The sequence below is a fragment of the Pelophylax lessonae genome (genome assembly GCF_965119305.1).
Source record: "Pelophylax lessonae genome assembly, chromosome: 2".
Taxonomy (NCBI): Eukaryota; Metazoa; Chordata; class Amphibia; order Anura; family Ranidae; genus Pelophylax; species Pelophylax lessonae.
The window spans coordinates 154,724,458-154,746,389 of record NC_138769.1 but is presented as its reverse complement, the minus strand read 5'-3'; the positions used below and the strand labels follow the sequence as shown (position 1 = coordinate 154,746,389).

The 21,932-nt window shown below is 42.9% G+C and overlaps 1 protein-coding gene across 1 annotated transcript; it reads right to left on the bottom strand.

The window, feature by feature from the left end:
• Positions 1–1,515: 1,515 nt before the first annotated feature.
• On the bottom strand, positions 1,516–2,013 carry LOC309546555 (small ribosomal subunit protein eS17-like). The gene has a single exon (XM_082246305.1). It carries the CDS (start codon positions 1,990–1,992, stop codon positions 1,582–1,584), a length of 411 nt encoding a protein of 136 aa, XP_082102431.1. The 5' UTR covers positions 1,993–2,013; the 3' UTR covers positions 1,516–1,581.
• Between the last annotated feature and the right edge of the window lie 19,919 nt (positions 2,014–21,932).

The window sequence follows — 21,932 nt, the reverse complement described above, 5'->3', positions numbered from 1 at the left end:
TATAGCACTGATTACTGTAGTAATGTCACTGGTCCCCCCAACAGTGTCAAAAATGTCAGTTAGGGGTCTGATCTGTCCACCGCAATGTTGCAGTCCCGCAAAAAAATTGCAGATCGCTGCCATTACTAGTAAAAAAAACAAAACAAAAATGGCATAAATCTTTCCCGTAGTTAGTAAACGTAATAACTTTTGCGGAACCAATCAAAATACGCTTATTGCAATTTTTTTTTTACCAAAAATATGTAGCAGAAAACAAATTGGCCTAAAAAGTTAAAAAATTTTGATTTTTTTTTTTTTTTTAAATTGTCGCTCTTTTTTTGTTTATAGCGCAAAAATTAAAAATCGCACAGGTGATCAAATACCACCAAAAGAAAGCTCTACATACATTTTGTTTGGATTCAGCATCACACGACCGCACAATTTTCTGTTAAATTAATGCAGTGCCGAATCGCAAAATAGGGCCTGGTCAGGAAGGGGGTCAAATCTTCCGGTCTTAAAGTGGTTAACGTGAAACAATGTTTGAACCGCATATTTGAGTTCATTATTTAAATTTACACTCATAAAATCCTAGGCGCAGTTACGTGATTAACAATTAGTTACTCACCTTGTTCCCTGTTTAAAGTGGTTAACCTATGTGTCCATATATACATAGGCAATTAAATGAATTTTCACCAAAGCACTTGACGAGCTTAAATGCATCTAATTTTGCATTTTTGATGCTGCTTTTCTCCTTCATTCAGGAGAGCTTGGCAAAAGCCCAGTGTGCGTGAGGCCCTAAAATGTTCTACTGCCCTAAAGCTTTTATTTAGCCTTTACTCTATTTGTTGTTTTGAAAAGTCAAAATAAAGGAAAAATAGTGATAAAAAAACTGGATTAAACCAATGATTTTTTGCACATTAATACTCATGGTCTGTGTTACCAGAGGCATGGCAAGGTTGTATCATTTATCTGTATGCTTCATGTTATAATGTGTTCCTCATTCCCATCTCACAAGGTTGGGAGGTATGAGTTGGTACTGAGCCAGTAAATATCTGCTGATCGTTAGCCATATATACTGACTTTATTAATATTCATTTGGATAAAATGTTTTAAACTTTATTGGATTCCTAATGCCTGGACCGCCCACTGTATTAATACGTCACTACTTTAACGTTATATACCATTATTATGACAGCAGCTACCTGCCATAACCCCGGTATTTTTTTATACAGCAGGTGATTCGGCATCCAATAAAAGTGGTCCTTGTAGTGGATTCCCCACGGTATTACTTTTTTAGGCAGCAGGAGAGTTGCCACCCCCCCGCTCCCCCCGCTTCCTGTAGTTTGCCTGCTTACCAGAGCCATCGGTAAAGGAGAAACAATCTGATCCCCTGGAGAGATGGGGAGGAAGTCCAGTGAGGGCAAAATTGCCCCCACTCGACTCTATGCCCTTGGAGGACTGGAGCGAAATCTGACGTCACTTCCACCTAACGGTTTTAAAGGGCCAATTTTTTTTTAGTAAATGTAAAATTACATATTTATTTTTTCTGCATTTTTTTTTTTTTGGTTTTCCCAAGTTTAATGGAAATTATGATACAAACGATTAAACACCCCCCCTTGGCATTTTGAAGTTCATCCCTACAGCGGGCTGTGTCACCTGCAGGTTGGACAGGCCGCCAAAGTTCAGCAACTTCAGCATTTCCTTGGTGTCAAGATCAACCTCAATAATCTCTTGATCCAGAGCAGATACCTCAGGAACATAGTTATCCCTCCTCTCTCTCTCCTCCTCCTCCTGCAGTTTGATGGAGATGCCTTTGACAGGGCCTCTCTGGGTGCACTTCATGAGATGTGTGACATACCCAGCAATCTTGTTGCGCAGCTTTTTGCTGGGGATGATGGTGATCTCTTTGCAAACACGCTTGTTGGTGTGGAAGTCATTGCCCAGCCGGGTGTAGTATTTTTCAATGATGACCCGAGCAGCCTTTTTTATGGTCTTAGTCCTGACGCGTCCCATGTTGGACCGAGCTGGTAGAAGAGCTTTTTTTTTTTTTTTTTTTGCATTTAAGTGTAAATGTGAGATCTGAAGCCTTTTTGACCCCAGATCTCATAAATAAATAATATTAATAATAAATAAATAAAGAGGACCTGTCATTGTTATTTATATTACAAGGAACATTTACATTCCTTGTAATAGGGAAAAAGTGATCAAAACATTTTTTTTAAGGGACAGTGTAAAAAAAATAAATAAAAGTTTAAATAAATAATAAAAAAAGAAAAAAAATGTAAGCGCCCCGTCCCTTCAAGTTAGCTCACAGAAGCAAACGAATACGTATGTCGCGGCTATATATGTAAACAGTGTTTAAACTACACATGTGAGGTATCACCATGATTGTTAGAGTGAGAGCAATACTTTTAGCACTAGACCTCCTCTGTAACTCTGAACAGGTAACCTAAAAAAAAAATTGAAAGCGTCGTTGCCTATGGAGATTTTTAAGTACTGTAGTTTGTCGCAATTCCACGAGCGTGCGCAATTTTGAAGCATGACATGTTAGGTATCTATTTACTTGACGTAACATCATCTTTCACATTATACAAAAAAAAAATAAAAAATAATGATCAAGCATCTAGACAATCAATGGTTAAATCGTCAAACAGGGACAGAGTAATCAAAACAAACCAAAAAAGTTGGTGCAAACACCTATCTCCTGCGCACTGAGACGTAATCTTCTAACCACATCCAGCCAAACCCCTGCAGCTACCGAAGACCTTCTACTTGGCTGCTCTTGAATGCATCTGCCTTGCAGCCCCTTACGAGACCAGGGTAGTCTGAGACCACTAGAAACCAAAAAACAAACACAAGGGCGCACCGTCCTAGTGCATTATCCTCCACAAAGATTTTGTTTGTTAAAAGGTAAAAAAATACTCACAAACAAGTTCTTGGTACAAGCATATTAAATGGATGCCATCATCATCCAAACCAAAGGGTGTATCGTCCTCTGGAGCTTGAAGCCTATATAATTCACTTGATGCTATATCTTCTGTGTCAACTCATGTCAGACACCCAAAGTGCTCGCCGTTTCGCCGTTTCGCCCAAACTGACTCACCAGATGGGAAGCTGGTCAAATTATAAACCAGCAATCATGCTTCAAATAGTATAAGAATTTTCCAGCAGGTCGGTCTAAAATCCACAGGTGGATCTTCCCACTCTGTCCATAGATGTTACAAACTCAGAGATATGTCAGGTAAAGAGAAGGAAGAAATCCATAGCGTAATTCATTAAAATGTAAATATTTTATTAAAACATATTAAAATACACTCACATTCAACCTGACACTGGGGTAATGCATAAATCTCTCTTTCACTCCGGCTCTGGCTCCGATCACGAAGTGCAATGCAAAGCTGTGTTGCGGTGTTGGTCGGCGTCCTGGCCCCACCCTACTAGTTTCGTCACACGATGTCCTCACGGGCTAACTTTACTTTTTTTTATATCATAAAAGTGAATTTTTTTTAGAAAAAAATTGTGCTTGACAGACTCCTGTGCAAATACATATTACAACTGTAGGGGAAACCCCAAAACTTATGGGTTTCAGTAACATTTTGAATGTTGAAGACAGATTGAAAATTATTTATTAGACAAACATGTAGGTAGACAGACATGTTTGGAAAGCAATTCAGTCACATTACATTCTGTTGATTTGAAAATGATTGCTCTATCTTCCTAAGGACTTGTATTACAATTTATACATTCTGAAATGGGTGGCACCTAGCTAACTAAATTCTTTAAAAGTCCCATTTGAGTCTTTGGTGACATTCTTTGATATGTGGATGGTCATTAACATAGATGTGTCACTTCCAAGGCTTGTTGGCTAAACAGGTCTTCAAAGGTCGAGCTAGCAATCTAACAGCTGGAGGTGTAAATGGCTTTTCAACACACTAACTGTTATACAATATGACTTCTCTCAACATATACATCCACTATATCTGCTTAATCATAAATACGTGTTTGATGTTCATAAATAAATGTTTGATAAATAAAATTGCTGTTTCCCTTTTCCTCATCAGCAACGGCCGCCATTTTATTCTCTAGAGTCTGTGCCAAACAATATATATATATAAGCTTTGCGGGTTCTAATTAATTTTCTAGCAAAAAATACTAATTTAAACTTATAAACAGCAAGTGTCAGCAAAAGGCTTGGTCTTCAAGTGGCTAGTCTAGCAGATTTTCAGCGAGGAAAAAAAAACATCTGCTCATTGAGATCAATATTTCTGGTGTATTTATTATCGTAGGTGCAATGTGCACCTACGAGAATAAACAGCAATGAATTAACTTATGATGTCATGGTGAAGTCTGTCACCGGAAAATATGTGGCTGCAATGTAGGTGGCATACGGTTCATATAACCGGCCATACTTGTACATTATTGAAGAGATGGTTCTTGTAAATAACACAACAGGACATCATTATGGCTACATATGCTGTCTGCCTTACTTGTTTTTTCCATGTCACAATGTACATTAGGCCAATATTCAGAATCTGTTTTCCATTTGCTAGCTAGTGTTCTATTATCACATGTTGCACTGTCATTAGAGGCCCAGCACTGTAGGAAACTTAAATACTGACATGAAATCATTAGGTTAGCAAATTGTTGCATGGCACAGAAAAAGCCTAGCACCATTAATGTCATCTGACAACAGACACTATTCTATGTGAATGTTCTGCTCTGCTTTTATAAACAGCACAAATTGAAGATGTGTCTAACAACACCAGATTGCATTTCGTTGCGACTGACTTTTAGTGGAAACAAGCTATTGTCCCCTTACTGGCAGCGTAATATTGATCACATCAAACTAATGTGGTGACAAACGAAAACCGCATCCAAAAACAACTTAGGCTGATCTTTAACATAGCCAGCATTATCCTCTTGTCAGTGGATGACATGTGTTGTTAAATGAATGCAATCTTTTAACCCACGTCTTATCCTTTTGCCTGAACTCTGGAACTGATAACTGGTCTGATTTATTAAAACTGGATTACAACAAGGAAAAAGTAAAGTTGTATTCTTTCCGTTATGTGTACCTGAAAATCTATAGCAATCCAACAGAAATATACTTTTCCATAAAGCACTTTCATCTTAAATTATCTCAGTAGATTGAAAGCATAGGAACTGCTGTGAATGGTTCTCTGGCAAATATATTGGTGCTTTGTGAAGGAATAAAATTATAGCTTTGTATGTGTTATCCCTTCAAGGCAAAGAAAATATATGTAAATGTTTCCTTACCCTGTAACCCTTTAATCCAGGTACACATATACCTGGCACATAAATAAATAAATATATATATATATATATATATATATATATATATATATATATATATATATATATATATATATATATATATATACTCATTGACCACTTTATTAGGTACACCTTGCTAGTACCGGGTTGGATCCCCTTTTACCTTCAGAACTGCCTTCATTTTTCATGGCATAGATTGAACAAGGTGTTGGAAACATTCCTTAGAGGTTTTGGTCCATATTGACATGATAGCATCACACAGTTGCTGTAGATTTGTCGGCTACACATCCATGATACCAATCTCACAAAGGTGCTCTGTTGGATTGAGACTAGTGTTTGGTTTGTGGAGGCCAATAGAGTGCAGTCAACTTATTGTCATGTTCAAGAAACCAGTGTGAGATGATTTGAGCTTTGTGCCATGGTGCATTATCCTGCTGGAGGGAGCCATCAGAAGATGGGTATGCTGCAGTCATAAAGGGATGGACATGGTCAGCAGCAATACGTATGTAGGCCATGGCTTTTAAATGATGCTCAATTAGTACTAAGGGGCCCAAAGTGTGCCAAGAAAATATCCCCCACACCATTACATGACCAACCTGAACCTGTGAAACAAGGCAGGATGTATTCATGGTTTCATGCTGGTTACACCAAATTCTGACCTTTTCATCTAAATGTCGCAGCTGGAGACTCATCAAACCAGGCAAGGTTTTTCCAATCTTCTATTGTCCAATTTTGGTGAATTGTAGTCTCAGTTTCCTGTTGTTAACTGATAGGAGTGGTATCTAGTGTGTCCGCTCACCAGTATACATGAACAACAAAGAAAATGGCCTCTGCCCCCACCTATAACTGGCCTTCATAGCAAAGAACACATGGAAGGGAACAATTCTCTGTTGTTCATGTATTCTGGTGAGTGGACACACTAGATGCCTTTGCTGTTCTGCTATTGGCTGGGTGTCTATTGAGCCCCCAAGTACCTTTACAAGGGTTGGGCCACCTCCAGGCTCACCTGCCCCCTATCTATCCATTAGTTTGCATGTGCTTCCACTGTGGAGACTCTCATAAATGTACAAGAGTTAGGACTGCAGGTAATACAGGGTGCCATGGAGTGGCCCTGCAGCTTACACCAGCGTTTGCAAATGTGTTCTAACTAAACCCCTGTTTTGAAGCAAACTGTTAGACAGGTACATTTGGTTGGTAAGCAAACTGGTTAGCAAATTGAACTGGGAAATTTTTATCTGTAATTGTCTCATGTGCGTTGCCCCTTCATGTGTTCTTTGCTATGAAGGCCAGTTATAGATGGGGGCAGAGGCCATTTTCTTTGTTGTTCATGTATACTGGTGAGCGGACACACTAGATGCCTTTGCTGTTCTGCTATTGGCTGGGCATCTATTGTGCCCCCAAGTACCTTTATAAGGGTTGGGCCACCTCCAGGCTCACCTGCCCCCTATCTATCCATTAGTTTGCATGTGCTTCCACTGTGGAGACTATCATAAATTTACAAGAGTTCGGACTGCAGGTAATACAGGGTGCCATGGAGTAGCCCTGCAGCTTACACATGCGTTTGCAAATGTGTGCTAACTAAACCCCTGTTTTGAAGCAAACTGTTAGACAGGTAAATCTGCTTGGTAAGCAAGCTGGTTAGCAAATTGAACTTGGAAATTTGTATTTGTCTCATGTGCCCTTCCATGTGTTCTTTGCTATGAAGGTCAGTTATATGTGGGGGCACAGGCCATTTTCCTTATTGCAATACTCAGCTGTGGCACAGGGCTAGCCTGCAGGGAACCTGGACTGTAACTTCAGAGTAGCAAGACCTTGTGAATAAAGTAAAGTAAAAGTGTCTTCAACCCGGATTGGGTGAAGTGTGTTAGGACCTGTTTGTGTCAGTACGACCTAGTAGGAGGATTTGTGTTCTGCCCTTTCTTTCCTAAAATGTTTCTATATTAGTGCCAGTATATTGCGGGTAGCTGGCAGGAAGAGTGCCGGTAAGGATTAAGACGGCGTTCTGTCACCAGGGGACGCGTCCATATGCGTACAAATTAATTTACTAAAGGAAAATATAGGCTCTTCACTTTACAGTGGAAGTTGTACTTTACAAAGGAATTTGCTCCAAGGTTTAGTAAATGAGATGAAGCTCTGTTGACTTCCACCATCCAAGTACTTGCAAGCAAACATGCTGGGTTTTTTTTTTTCCCTTGCATGCGATTAGGTATTCTGTGCAAATTGAAACTTCACCACAATTTCTATTCTCTGGGGCAAATATCTTTGCAAGGCGCAACCTTTAGGCCTTTAGTAAATCAGTAGATTTAGTAAAGCAAATCCCAATGTATTACTGGTATACAGACATGTACATATTTAGAAGTACAAATATCACATAAGCGTACACAAGCTGAAGACACCTACAATGACCTTATCAAAAATAGACAACTTCTCCTAGACTAACTGAATCTCAGAGTCAGACGCAAATTCATCTTGCAACAGAAACTATTCTATGAGCACGGCAACAAAAGCGGCCAGTATCTAGCAAGAGCTCTCCAAGCCAAAAAAGCATCGCTTTCTGTTCGCAATATTAAAAACGGCCAAGGTCATGTATCCACTAGTTCCCCAGATATCGCTGCCCAATTTCAACATTATTATTCTAAACTATACAATCTTAATCCTTCCCCTGCTGAGACTGATAAACCCACCCTGATCCGCGATTTCCTCCATAAGCATTGCCCGGCTCCCATCACTCCTGAAACAGCCCAAGATCTAGAAAAACCCATATCCCAGGATGAACTCAATATAGCAGTCAAACAACTTAAAGTTGGCAAAAGTCCTGGTCCAGACGGCTTTACTGCCCCATATTATAGGACCTATCTAGACATTCTTGCCGGCCCCATGATAAAGACCTTTAATTCATTGTCATCCCCACCTCTCCCTCCAAACAGACTGTTAGAAGCCCATATTACTGTCATACACAAAGAAGGAAAAGACCCCACCTCAGTGACAAATTATAGACCCATTTCTTTACTGAATGTTGATATCAAATTGTTTGCTAAAATCCTAGCTAACAGACTTCTCCCTATCATCCCAAGCCTAATCAATAAAAACCAGGTGGGCTTCGTCCCAGGTCGTGAGGCCCGCGATAATACGATAAAAGCAATAAATGTACACAATTGGATGTCCACCTCCAACTTTGAAGGCTTTATGTTGTCTTTAGATGCTGAAAAGGCGTTTGACAGGCTTGACTGGACCTATATGGCTGATGTTCTAAAACATTTAGGCTTTCCAGATAGATTATTACGCTTTATCATGTCTCTATACTCCACCCCTTCAGCGAAAGTCAAGGTCAACGGACACCTGTCAGACGCCTTTTCCATCGGAAACGGCACCAGACAGGGATGCCCCCTATCCCCTATTCTATTTATACTCACTCTAGAACCCTTCTTGCGCTCCCTAGACACCAACCAAAATATCCATGGGATTACAATTGGCGCCAAAATATACAAAATAGCTGCATTCGCGGATGACATTCTGCTTTTTCTTTGCCAACCACTACTATCCATCCCTACATTATTACACGAATTTAAACTATTTCAAAGCATATCGAATTTTAAGATAAATTTCTCAAAGTCCCATGCACTGAACATTTCCTTACCCTCGAAGGTAATAAAACAATGTAAACATAACTTTCCCTTCCAATGGCAACAAGAGTCCATAAAATACTTGGGCATACACCTACCAACCAACTTAAAAGACCTATTTGCCAAAAACTTCCTCCCTGTATTAAAAACCATTAAAGAAGACATCGGCAACTGGTCCAAACCCCACTTCTCTTGGTTCGGTAGAGCAGCTATCATTAAAATGAATGTCCTTCCCCGCCTCCTATACCTACTACAGACAATCCCCATTAAATTACCTTCCACTTTTTTCCAAGCCTTCAAATCCACATGCATTAAATTTCTTTGGCACCAATCAAGACCAAGACTCTCATTTGACCTATTGTCTAAACCGAAACTTATGGGTGGTATCGGTCTCCCAGATCTGAAAAAATATTATTGGGCTTGCCACTTGACAAGAATTCTGGACTGGTCCTTACATAAGGAGAATAAAGATTGGATCTCTCTGGAAAACTCGATTGCAGACATCCCCATTCAATCATTACCCTGGCAAGCACCACATAATATTCCTCCCTGTCTTAAATCTCACCCTTTGATAGCTGCCACCCTATCCACCTTCAGAGACATATGCTCGAACTCTCTGATTTCCTCCACTCCGGGCCCCCTCACACCGCTGAAACTTAATCCGGACTTTCCTCCGGGAATGTCTCCATCTTTCCTATCAAATACCTGGAGACACGACACAATTCAAGCATACCATTTCTACAGAAACGGTTCCCTTCTAGAAAGATCCCAGCTTCCATCTAAATCTGATTCACCCCTTATACCCCAATGGATTTATTTCCAAATCCGACACTTCCTAAACTCCCAGAACCGCTCTAATGACCTAACCAGATCCCTAACTCCATTTGAAACTCTATGCACGAGCAACACCCCCCAACGACATATGATCTCCACAACCTATAATATGCTTTTCGCAGACTCTGAGATAATCACGGCCAAAACTATACATGCTTGGGAAGCAGACCTGAACATTCAACTCACTAAACGCGATTGGGAAAATATATGCTTTATCACACATAAAAGCTCCCTCAACGTCTCAATGCAGGAATCTTGCTACAAACTCCTGACCAGGTGGTACAGGACCCCAACGATATTACACAAATTTTACCCTGACTCATCCCCGACTTGCTGGAGATGCCACGAACATCAAGGAACTCTTTTTCATCTTTTTTGGACTTGTTCCAGAATCCAACCTTTCTGGTCAAAAATCCATGAAATCATAACGACACATTTAAATGTCTCACTACACTTCACACCGGCGCAATTTCTGTTACAACACACCGCAACCCCTCCACGTCGCTACTGCAAATCTATAACACCCTTTCTGATCAATGCCGCGAAAGCATGCATCCCTTTACATTGGAAGTCTCAATCCCCACCCTCCACAAAGGAGTGGATCCAAAGAATAGATAAAATTGCAAAATTTGAACAACTCATAGCTATTGCACGCGACTTGACTGATAAGTACGCACACGTTTGGGCTACATGGTCCGCTTTCACTTCATCCTCTACCTATCACGCACTTATGTCGCATAATAACACCAACGCTTCTCCTCCCAATAACGACTTGTGACATTGGACCAGCATGAAATATACCCATTGATCCTTCCTTATCTGATACACATTGAAAAGTGGATGACTCGTCCGAATTTTATTTTTCTAACTATATGATGCTCCCACCCCTAAACAAGGGCGGAAAGTGGGAGTTCATCGTGCCTTATTCCTCTCTCATTGGACGAGAACCCTCCATACCTCCCTTTATAACACTCATTATACCCAATCACCCTAACATTAGACCAAGTGTGGACGGCCCCGGAGCAGGGACTGAGTCAGACCCCCCCCCCCCAACCCTCCTCTTCCCCCCCCCCTCCTTCCCTTTCTCCCAATCACATCTGAACAGAGGGTTGATCTGGCTCCCATCGGGATACCACCTTAACCCTTCCACATGTGCCCAGTCATACAATAACTTACCCCTAGATAATCACATAATCAACATAGTTGACCCATCTCTCACTTAGACAACTCCTTTATTTACCCCCAGGTCTCAGCTATGGAATAAACTACAAGGAGATCTCACTCCTAAAGTTGGTTCTTTACCAACCCTCTATGACCCCTTTACCTTTCAATTACAACCATTAACCAATCTTTATTTAGATCTCTGACTATGGCTTGTTTCAGATAAATCCTTTCTTACGATGTACATGACTTATGGTTATTTGTCAAATACCTTTCCTCTTGACAATTTGTTTTAGTTGACATGTTATCCAATCTTGGTTATGTGGTTACTGTATTCTCCTTGTTCAATGCAATACTTTATGTTCACCAAATGCCTTTCCAGTCTTGCTGTATGACCTGTTCAATTTCACTTAAAAAAAAAAAAAAATATTGTAGGTACAGACTAGATGTTAGAGACAACAGGGTTGATTTACTAAAGATAAATAGACAGTTCACTTTGCAAATGAAGTTACACTTTGCAAGAGAATTATCCACAGAGCTTAGTGAATGTGGTGAAGCTCTGTTGACTTCCATCATCCAGTCATATACAAGCACAAATGCTATTTTTCAATTTCTTTGTATATGATGGGTATTAACTGTAAGGTGGAAATTTGTTGCATTTATTAAGTTATAAAGAAGTTCCCCTTGCAAAGAGCAACTTCTCTTTCAAAGTGACAAACTTATTTACCTTTAGTAAATGAACTCTAATGAGGCCATATTCATATTGTTATATTGTGGTAACCATGCCGCAACATGCATTCACTTTTGTTTGGGGTGTTTTGGTGCATTAGCCAACCCATTCTAATACATTTAATGCATGTTTGGTTCAGACAGTATGATCTTTACCATGTGGCATGCCTACCACTTCTGCACCACACCTGGCACCATTGATGATGTAATTCAGCCAGCCACAGGGAACTCGTGCGTTACTATCTCCAAAAAGACTCTGTCACTGTAGAGAAGGTGAGGACTGCAGATATTAAGTGTGTAGGCACCTAGAGATTCCCATACATCATCCAGCAGCCTTCCAAACCTTCCTTTCAGGGTCAAATGCTAGGCTGTTCTAAAAACACAAAACCTACAAATACATATATATATATATATATATATATATATATATATATATATATATATATATATATATAAAATGAGCAATTTCATGGCACCTGTCTCTGTATTCTGTATTATTGATATGTAGACATATTTGTAGGTTGTGCAATATGTTTGTCTGTCACCTTGAGGAGGAGTCCAGCGAGGCCCTGAAACATCACTGGAAGTGGACTATGACTTTTTCACTATACTTTTAAAATAATCTCAATAAATCATAGAGGGTATTGCGTGGGGTGTTGTTTTTTTTTCTACATTATAAGTGATATAATCCTGTCAGAGGTTTTTAACCCCCCCATTACTATATCCAAAAAAAAAAGAAGTTTGGGCTGTAGGTGGACAGTACACTCTCGCTTGCTGTCCTTTTTACGGGACAAAAATGAAACATTTTTAGCAGATGCTATGGATATTCTTTTATTCTGAAGAAGGCGTTTCCACGTGATTCAGATGTATGTATAAAATACAGGCTTTCAATCAGCACTTATCCACAGATCTGTGCTTTTGGACTTGACAGGCTCCATGGAAATTATTATGTTGTCAATGCTGCCAATACCAACCGTTAAAGCAGAACTATAGGCAAAACTTTTTTTTTTTTAATTTTGGATAAAGCAAGGAAGGATTATAACCCCTGTCAGATTTCTTTTCACCACCTGTGTCCCATTGTGGATATTTCTCTTTACTTCCTTTTCCATAGCCCAACAGGAAGTGAGAGGAAATGCCTGCAAATTAAGGGAATTCCTTCGGGACCCCCATGTCACCAGAACTAGAGTCTCCATTGGAAGATTTCCCCTCTATTACTTTTCTGGGAACAACCCAAACGCTGGGTTTTCTTTTATTTTCACTTTCAATGATAATGCTAATCAGGACAAATAGAGAGGGTGGATATTCCTAACGTGGGCATGGACAGCAATAAAAACTGACAGGTAATCTAATCCCTCTCCACTCTATCCACAACAACAAAAAAAGTTTTGCCTTTAGTTATACTTTTAGGTGAAGTGTCTTAGAGATGCAGTGTAAAAAGTGAAGTCTGGAGTCATTATGTCATCTAATTCAGTTTAGACTATTTTAGATTTACTGTAGATACAGACTTTCACTTAAAACCCAATTCCAGCCTAAACATTTATTTTTGTTTTGGATAGAGATAGAGATATAGAACCACAGTTTGTATCCCCATTTGGGAGGTTTTCTCTCACTCCCTGTACCTGTAATAAGAAAGCAAGAAGGAGGAAGTGATTGAAAATCTCTTTAATAGGAACGGAGACAGTAGCAAACAACCCCAGTCAACCTCTTTTTCTTTATTTCTTGTTCAAGTATCACAGAGGTGTTGCAGAGACACAAAGGGGTTGATTTACTAAAACTGGAGAGTGCAAAGTCTGGTGCAGTTGTGCATGGTAGCCAATCAGCTTCCTTACTTCAGCTTGTTAAGCACTTCCCGCAAATCGGCATACGTGTTCGTTGGCTTGAAAAAGTGGTTTACCGGGGCGATGTCTGCAGGTAGAGGCATCACCCTGGTACAGTTTTTTACAGCCAGTGGTCGGCTTTCTAGAGATAACAACTGATGTGGTTCAGCAGCTGCATGGCCGTTATCTTCTGCCCTGGTCTCCTGTCCCACCGGGAGAGCCAAGCAACCACCAGGCTTCGTTCGGGTCTCCGATCATGTAACCCGGAAGCTACGTCATTTGGCTAAAGGCGCCGAATTAAAAAAGTGTCAGTATTCAAAAATTTTGAATACATTGAAGTGCAGTGGAGGGGGTCTGGGGTCTTTTAGTCCCCCGATCCCTCCATAAAGAGTACCTGCCACTGCCTATTACTGTCACAAGGAATGTTTACATTGTAACAGCAATAAAAGTGATCATTTTTTTTTTAAACTGTGCAAAAATTAGAAAATTAAATAAATTAAATAGGGAAATTTTTTTTTTTTTAAACGCCCCCGTCGCTGTGAGCTCACGCACGAAAGAAACCCCATACGTAAGTTGCATGTATAAAAAAGAGGGAGAATTCGCGCTAAGGAAAGAGAAAAAAGAATCAGGCTGCAGCCCACCTCAGAATATAGCCCTGATAGAGATACTGTATATAGTAAATAGGTTGGGGGGTGTGTGAAGTGATTGGCGCTGCCTATGTTATATCAATAAAGGTGTAATATGTGAATGTAATATCATCCAAATCCTGCTACCACATATTGTTCACAAATGACATTGAGTAAGTGATATCACATGGACCGTATATACAAAAAGCATATATATATATAACGTGAAAATGGTGCAGTAAAGGGGCAAGTGATTAATTTGAACAGGTAAATGCTGGTAATAAATATATCAAAGTGACTCAAATGAATAAAGTGCTGGGTAATGGTGCAAATTTGCTAAACAAATATAAAAGTAGATTACAATAAATATTCTGATTGTAATGTAGGTGGGTTTTAGGTAAAATAATAAAAAATATAAAATTTATATAAATGGCCAATAAAGTGCATATAATACAAAGGTCAGGTGTTAAGGTGACAAGTGTGAAAACTTGCAGGATCCACAAGCTTGTTTGTGCAACAGTACAAAAGAACAAAATATTAAGGTGACATGTGTGAAGGCTCACTGAATCCACAAGCTTGTGGTTCAGCCAAAAAACAACAAGGTATAAATCAATTGGTGAAAATTGATGACAAATTAATTAGTGACTAAATTAATAGTAAAAATGGTCCATAAGTAGTTGATATGTGCAAAGTCCAAAAAATATATAATATAAGGTCCTTTCTTGAGGTGATCTGGAGTGGGTGTGTGGGTGAGGAATCTTGTGCTCCCCTCTCAATACAGCCCGCACTTACCAGAACTAAGTACTAGAGTTGAGCGGACACCTGGATGTCCGTGTTCGGCGGGTTCGGCCGAACTTTAAAAAAAAGTCCGGGTCCGTGTCCCAGACTTTTGCCGAACTTTTCCCGGACACCGAACCCCATTGAAGTGAATGGGAACCCGAACTTTCAGGCACTAAAATGGCTCTAAAACACCAATGGAAGGGGCTAGAGTGCTGCAAATGGCAGCAAAACGTAGTTAAGAGCATGGCAAGTGCTCTGCAAACAAATGTGGATAGGGAAATAACTTAAAACAACTAAAAAAAAAAACAGAAAAATAAAACAATGTTCTTTATCTCTGAAGGGCGAGGCCCATATGGAGTAGGAGGGAGGTTGAGGTGGTGGTGGATGTGGCGGTGTCATAGGCGTGCGCACAGGGTGTGCCGGGTGTACCTGGGCACACCCTAATCACCTAGGGCACATTAGCATTATTGCTCTGTTTGCCAGTGAGGAGATGGGAAAGATCTCCCTCGGACCTGCTCTGCTCTATTTCACTTTGCCAGCAGGGAGAGTAATGTATCGGGGGGCCATGTACATGTAGGCAAACACATGCATGTGTAGTTAAACTTTGGGGTGCACACCCTAATGCAATAGGCTGCGCACACCTATGGGCGGTGTAGGTGGAAGCGGCGGTGGAGGAGGACCAGGGCCAAATTAAGAGCATCATGGGCTTGGTGCTGAGGATTTTGAAGGGCCTTAAGGGCCGTGCCTTGGCATGCACCCAGAGGAGGAAGGGTGCAGCCATGCATGCCTAATTCAACATGGGATGCTGTCTCTGAAGCCCATAAACACATCCATGCATCGGCAACTGTCCCTCCTTGTCCGGCCTTCGTGCTGTGTGGGGAGGTTCTGAGGGAGCTGCCTGGGGAAGCGAGCATAGAAGCCAGACTTCTGTGTTTACAAGTGACAGAAGAGCGGTAACAGTGAATATGGCCAACCCGGGGCCTATATAAAGGTAGGGGCCTGGAGCTGCAGCTCCAATAGCTCCTACGTTAATCTGGCCCTGAGGAGGACGAGGTAGCCAACACTGCTTCTTTTCAGAAATTTTAAATGAGGGTACACCCCAAAAGAGTGAGAAAGAGCAAAAATAGAACAATGGCTGGGTAATTTCGGTATCCATCGCTATTCTGCACAAGGTACGGAAAAGTCCCGTGGGATCCATGCCTGGTTCATTTTAATGAACGTGAGCTTGTCCACATTGTCTCTGGACAGGCGGCTGCGCTTGTCTGTTATAACGCCCCCAGCCGTGCTAAATACCCGTTCAGATAATACACTGGCTGCAGGGCACGCCAGCACCTCCAAGGCGTAAAGGGCAAGCTCAGGCCATGTGCCCAACTTGGAGACCCAGAAGTTGAAGGGGGCAGACCCCTCATTCAGTACGTCTAGGCGTGTGCACACATACTGCTCCACCATGTTGGTGAAATGCTGCCTCCTGCTAAGACGTTCCATATGAGCTGCTGGTGCTGCTGTTTGTTGTGGCGTGCTGACAAAGCTTTTCCACATTTCGGCCATGCTAACCCTGCCTTCTGAGGTGCTGGCGGTGCCCTGGTTGCGTTGGCGACCTCTTCCTCCTCCTCCTCCTCCTCCTCCTCTGCCTTGTGCTTCCACTGTGGCCCCGCTGTCAGGTGGGAATTCCAGCAGCATCGCGTCTACCAGCGTGCGCTTGTACTCGCGCATCTTGCGATCTCGCTCCAGTGAGTGAATTAAGGACGGTACGTTGTCCTTGTAACGGGGATCCAGCAGCGTGGCCACCCAGTAATCAGCACAAGTTAGAATGTGGGCAACTCGGCGGTCGTTGTGGAGACACTGCAGCATGTAATCGCTCATGTGTGCCAGGCTGCCCAGAGGCAACAAAAAGCTGTCCTCTGTGGGAGGTGTATCGTCTGTGTCCTCTGTATCCCCCCAGCCACGCACCAGTGATGGCCATGAGCTGGCCTGGGTGCCACCCTGCTGTGAACATGGTTCCATCTCCTCCTCCAGCTCCTCCTCCTCATCCTCCTCATCCTCCAGAACTGTGCCCCTGCTGGACAATTGTGTCCCTGGCGTTTGTGTGTGCAGGAACCCACCCTCGGAGCCCCTTGCGAATGACTGCCCTGAAAGCCTTGGAAATGTTACCTCTTCATCCTCCTCCTCCTCCTCCTGCTCCTCATCCTGTGCCACATCCTCTTCCATCATCGCCCAAATTGTTTTTTCAAGGAGGCATAGAAGTGGGATAGTTAAGCTGAGAACGGCGTCATCGGCACTGGCCATGTTGGTGGAGTACTCAAAACAGCGCAACAAGGCACACAGGTCTCGCATGAAGGCCCAGTTATTGGTGGTGAAGTGGTGCTGTTCCGCAGAGCGACTCACGCGTGCGTGCTGCAGCTGAAACTCCACTATGGCCTGCTGCTGCTCGCACAGTCTTTGCAGCATGTGCAAGGTGGAGTTCCACCTTGTGGGCACGTCACATATGAGGCGGTGAGCGGGAAGGCCGAAGTTACGCTGCAGCGCTGACAGGCGAGCAGCAGCAGGGTGAGAACGCCGAAAGTGCGCACAGGCGGCCCGCACTTTCTGCAGCAGCTCTGACATATCGGGGTAGTTTTTAAGGAACCTCTGCACCACCAAATTCAGCACATGCGCCAGTCAAGGGATGTGCGTCAAACCGGCAAGGCCCAGAGCTGCTATGAGGTTTCGCCCGTTATCGCACACCACCAGGCCGGGCTTGAGGCTCGCTGGCAGCAACCACTCATTTGTCTGCTGTTCCATGCTCCTCCACAACTCCTGCGCGGTGTGTGGTTTGTCCCCCAAACAGGCAAGTTTTAAAACTGCCTGCTGTCGTTTACCCCTGGCCGTGCTAAAGTTGGTGGTGAAGGTGTTACGCTGTCCGGATGAGGAGGCGGTAGAGGATGAGGAAGCGGAGTAGGAGGAGTTAGGAACAGGAGGCAAACTGAAGTGCCCTGCAATCCTCGGTGGTGGAAGGACATGCGCCAAATTGCTATCTGCCTCAGGCCCATCCGCCACTGCATTTAGGGAGATATAACGCCCCTGACCGTGCTTACTGGTCTACGTATCGGTAGTTAAGAGGACCTTGCCACAGATGGCGTTGCGCAGTGCACACCTGATTTTTTCCCCCACTTGGTTGTGCAGGGAAGGGATGGCTTGCCTGGAAAAGTAGTGGCGGCTGGGCACGACGTACTGTGGGACAGCCACCGACATAAGGTTTTTAAAACTGTGCGTCTCCACCAGACGGAATGACAGCATTTCAAAGGCCAAGAATTTTGAAATGCTGGCATTCAGGGCCAGGGATCGCGGGTGGGTAGGGGGGTACTTCCTCTTCCTCTCAAGTGTTTGGGAGATGGAAAGCTGAACGCTTCCACGGGACATTGTGGAGATGGTTGGTGACCCAGGTGGTGGTGTTGCTGACAGATCCTCTGTTTGCGGGGTGGCAGGTGCCGGTATCACTACAGATGTGGCTGGAGCGGCCGAGACTGCAGCAGAAGAGGAAGCAGGATGAGCCAGAGACGTTTCTTGGTTTTGAAGGTGTCTACTCCACTGCAGCTCGTGCTTTGCACTTAGATGCCTGATCATGCAGGTTGTGCTCAGGTTGAGAAGGTTTATGCCTCGCTTCAGGCTCTGATTGCACAGGGTGCAAACCACTCGTGTCCTGTCATCAGCACATTTTCTAAAGAACTTCCACGCTAGAGAACTCCTTTGAGCTGACTTTGGTGCGCTCGTTCCCTTGCTGCGTTGGGCAGTAGCAGGCGTAGTGTCTAGGGCACGGCCGCTCCGCTTCTGCACCCTGCTCCCTTTTCTGCTGTGCTGGTGGCTCTGTGCGACCACCGCCTCTTCTTCCAAACTACTCAGGTCACCTGCATGACGTTCATTCCATGTGGGGTCGAGGACCTCATCGTCCTCCACATCATCTTCCACCCAGTCTTCACCCCTGCCCTCCTTGTCAGTCTCCACAATTCTGAACGCCGCAGCAGTTGGCACCTGCGTTTCGTCATCATCGGAGACGTGCTGCGATGGTCCTTGCATGTACTCATCTTGAGAAATAAGTGGTTGGGCATCGCTGCACTCAATCTTTTCCACTTCTGGGGCAGGGCTAGGTGGATGGCCCTGGGAAACCCTGCTAACAGAGTCCTCAAAAAGAAGAAGAGACTGCTGTAGGGCTTGGGGCTCAGACTGCTTGCCTGATTTCCAAGGGGGTGAGGTGAAAGACGGTTGGACATTGGCTGCAGGTGCCAACTCTGACCTTTCTGCAGTAGACTGGGTGGAAGACAATGTGAAGGAACTGGAGGCACTGTCAGCAACCCAATCTACTATCGCCTGTACTTCTTCAGGCCTCATCACGTCTAGAGGCGCATTATGCCCTACCAAATACTGCTGCAGGTTCTGTCGCCTACTCACACTTGAGGAAGGTGTTTCACTTGTGCGTGTAGCTGGCACAGATCGACCACGTCCTCTCCTTGCAACAGGAGCTCTACCAGCAGCACCACGACCCAGGCCACGGCCCCTATTTGACGATCTCCTCATATTTCTGTAATTTATGATCTTGCCCTAGAAAGGTGTTTATTGAATAGCGGAACAAAACAACAACAGTATCGCACGGGTGTATCTCACAGTCAAATATGCAAACTATGCCGCAATTTAATGTTTTTTACCCCAAAAGGGTGTATATTGAATAGCGGAATAGGAAAAATGTTATAATATGGTGTATCTCACACGTACAAACACAGACTAGGCCCCGATTACAATTTTTTGTACCCTAAAGGCAGGATGAGGAAGAGGAGTAGGAGGAGTTGGGAACAGGAGGCAAACTGAAGCGCCCTGCAATCCTCGGCGGTAGAAGGAGATGCGCCAAACAAATTTAAAAAGGTGTATCTCACATGTACCGATACAGACTATCCCGCAATTTAATTTTTTACACTCAAACAGGGTGTATATTGAATAGCGGAATAGGACAAATTTTACAAAACGGTGTATCTCACACGTACAAACACAAACTAGGCATCGATTACAATTTTTTGTACCCTAAAGGCAGGATGAGGAAGAGGAGTAGGAGAAGTTGGGAACAGGAGCCAAACTGAAGCGCCCTGCAATCCTCGGCGGTAGAAGGAGATGCGCCAAACAAATTTAAAAAGGTGTATCTCACATGTACCGATACAGACTATCCCGCAATTTAATTTTTTACACTCAAACAGGGTGTATATTGAATAGCGGAATAGGACAAATTTTACAAAACGGTGTATCTCACACGTACAAACACAATCTAGGCCCCGATTACAATTTTTTGTACCCTAAAGGCAGGATGAGGAGTAGGAGGAGTTCGGAACAGGCAGGAGGCAGACTGAAGCACCCTCAAATCCTCGGCAGTATGAGATGCGCCCCAAAAATTGGAAAGGTGTATCTCACACGTACCGACACAGACTATCCCGCAATTTAATTGTTTATACCCAAAGGTTTTGATTAAATAGCGGAATAGAAAATATGATCAAAAAAAGTGTATGTATCTCACACGTACAGAACCACACTAGGCCCCAATTACTATTGTTTGTACCCCTAAAGGCAGGATGAGGAGTAGGAGGAGTTTGGAACAGGCAGCACCCTCAAATCTTCAGAAGTATGAGATGAACCCCAAAAACTTGGAAAGGTGGATCTCACATGTACCAACACAGACTATCCCGCAATTTAATTGATACCCAAAGGTTTTTATTGAATAGCGGAATAGAAAATATGATCAAAAAAAGTGTATGTATCTCACACGTACAGAACCACACTAGACCCCAATTACTATTGTTTGTACCCCTAAAGGCAGGATGAGGAGTAGGAGGAGTTTGGAACAGGCAGCACCCTCAAAACTTCAGAAGTATGAGATGAACCCCAAAAACTTGGAAAGGTGTATCTCACACCTACCAACACAGACTATCCCGCAATTTAACTGTTCCCCAAAGGTTTTTATTGAATAGCGGAATAGAAAATATGATCAAAAAAAGTCTATGTATCTCACATGTACAGAAGCACACTAGGCCCCAATTAGTATTGTTTGTACCCCTAAAGGCAGGATGAGGAGTAGGAGGAGTACGGAACAGGCAGCACCCTCAAATCTTCAGAAGTATGAGATGAACCCCAAAAACTTGGAAAGGTGTATCTCACACCTACCAACACAGACTATCCCGCAATTTAATTGATACCCAAAGGTTTTTATTGAATAGCGGAATAGAAAATATGATCAAAAAAAGTGTATGTATCTCACACGTACAGAACCACACTAGGCCCCAATTACTATTGTTTGTACCCCTAAAGGCAGGATGAGGAGTAGGAGGAGTTTGGAACAGGCAGCACCCTCAAATCTTCAGAAGTATGAGATGAACCCCAAAAACTTGGAAAGGTGGATCTCACACGTACCAACACAGACTATCCCGCAATTTAACTGTTCCCCAAATGTTTTTATTGAATAGCGGAATAGAAAATATGATCAAAAAAAGTGTATGTATCTCACACGTACAAAACCACACTAGGCCCCAATTACTATTGTTTGTACCCCTAAAAGGCTGGATGAGGAGTAGGAGGAGTATGGAACAGGCAGCACCCTCAAATCTTCAGAAGTATGAAATGAACCCCAAAAACCCCAAATATCATTCAGCTCTGCTGCAGGCCACAATTTAATTTTTTTAACCCAAGGCTGTATATTGAATAGTGGAATAGAAAAAAGTGTATGATTTTTGAAACCACTCAATAATAGCACATGTGAACTGAACACAGCAGTGTATGATCAGTCAGTGCAGCACAGCTGAAGGAAAAACGCTGCACACAGTGACTGATAGAAAAATGCTTTTCTCCCTCCTCCTCAGTGGGCAAAAAAGATTGTGTTCACTGCACCCCAAAAAGATTGTGTTCACTGCACCCCACACACAGCAAAATGGATGTGGACCACTGACACCTGCCCATCTCCAGCCTCTCCCTAAAAGGATTGATAAGATCGTAGATCAGGTGACTGCAAACCCCACCGCACACAGCAATATCGATTGTAGTTTGTAGAACACACTGTCTGACCCTAAAAATCAGCAGAC

What these genes read in the sequence shown, in the direction of transcription:
- LOC309546555 (XM_082246305.1), bottom strand. Translation starts at nt 1,992, where the DNA reads ATGGGACGCGTCAGGACTAAGACCATAAAAAAGGCTGCTCGGGTCATC.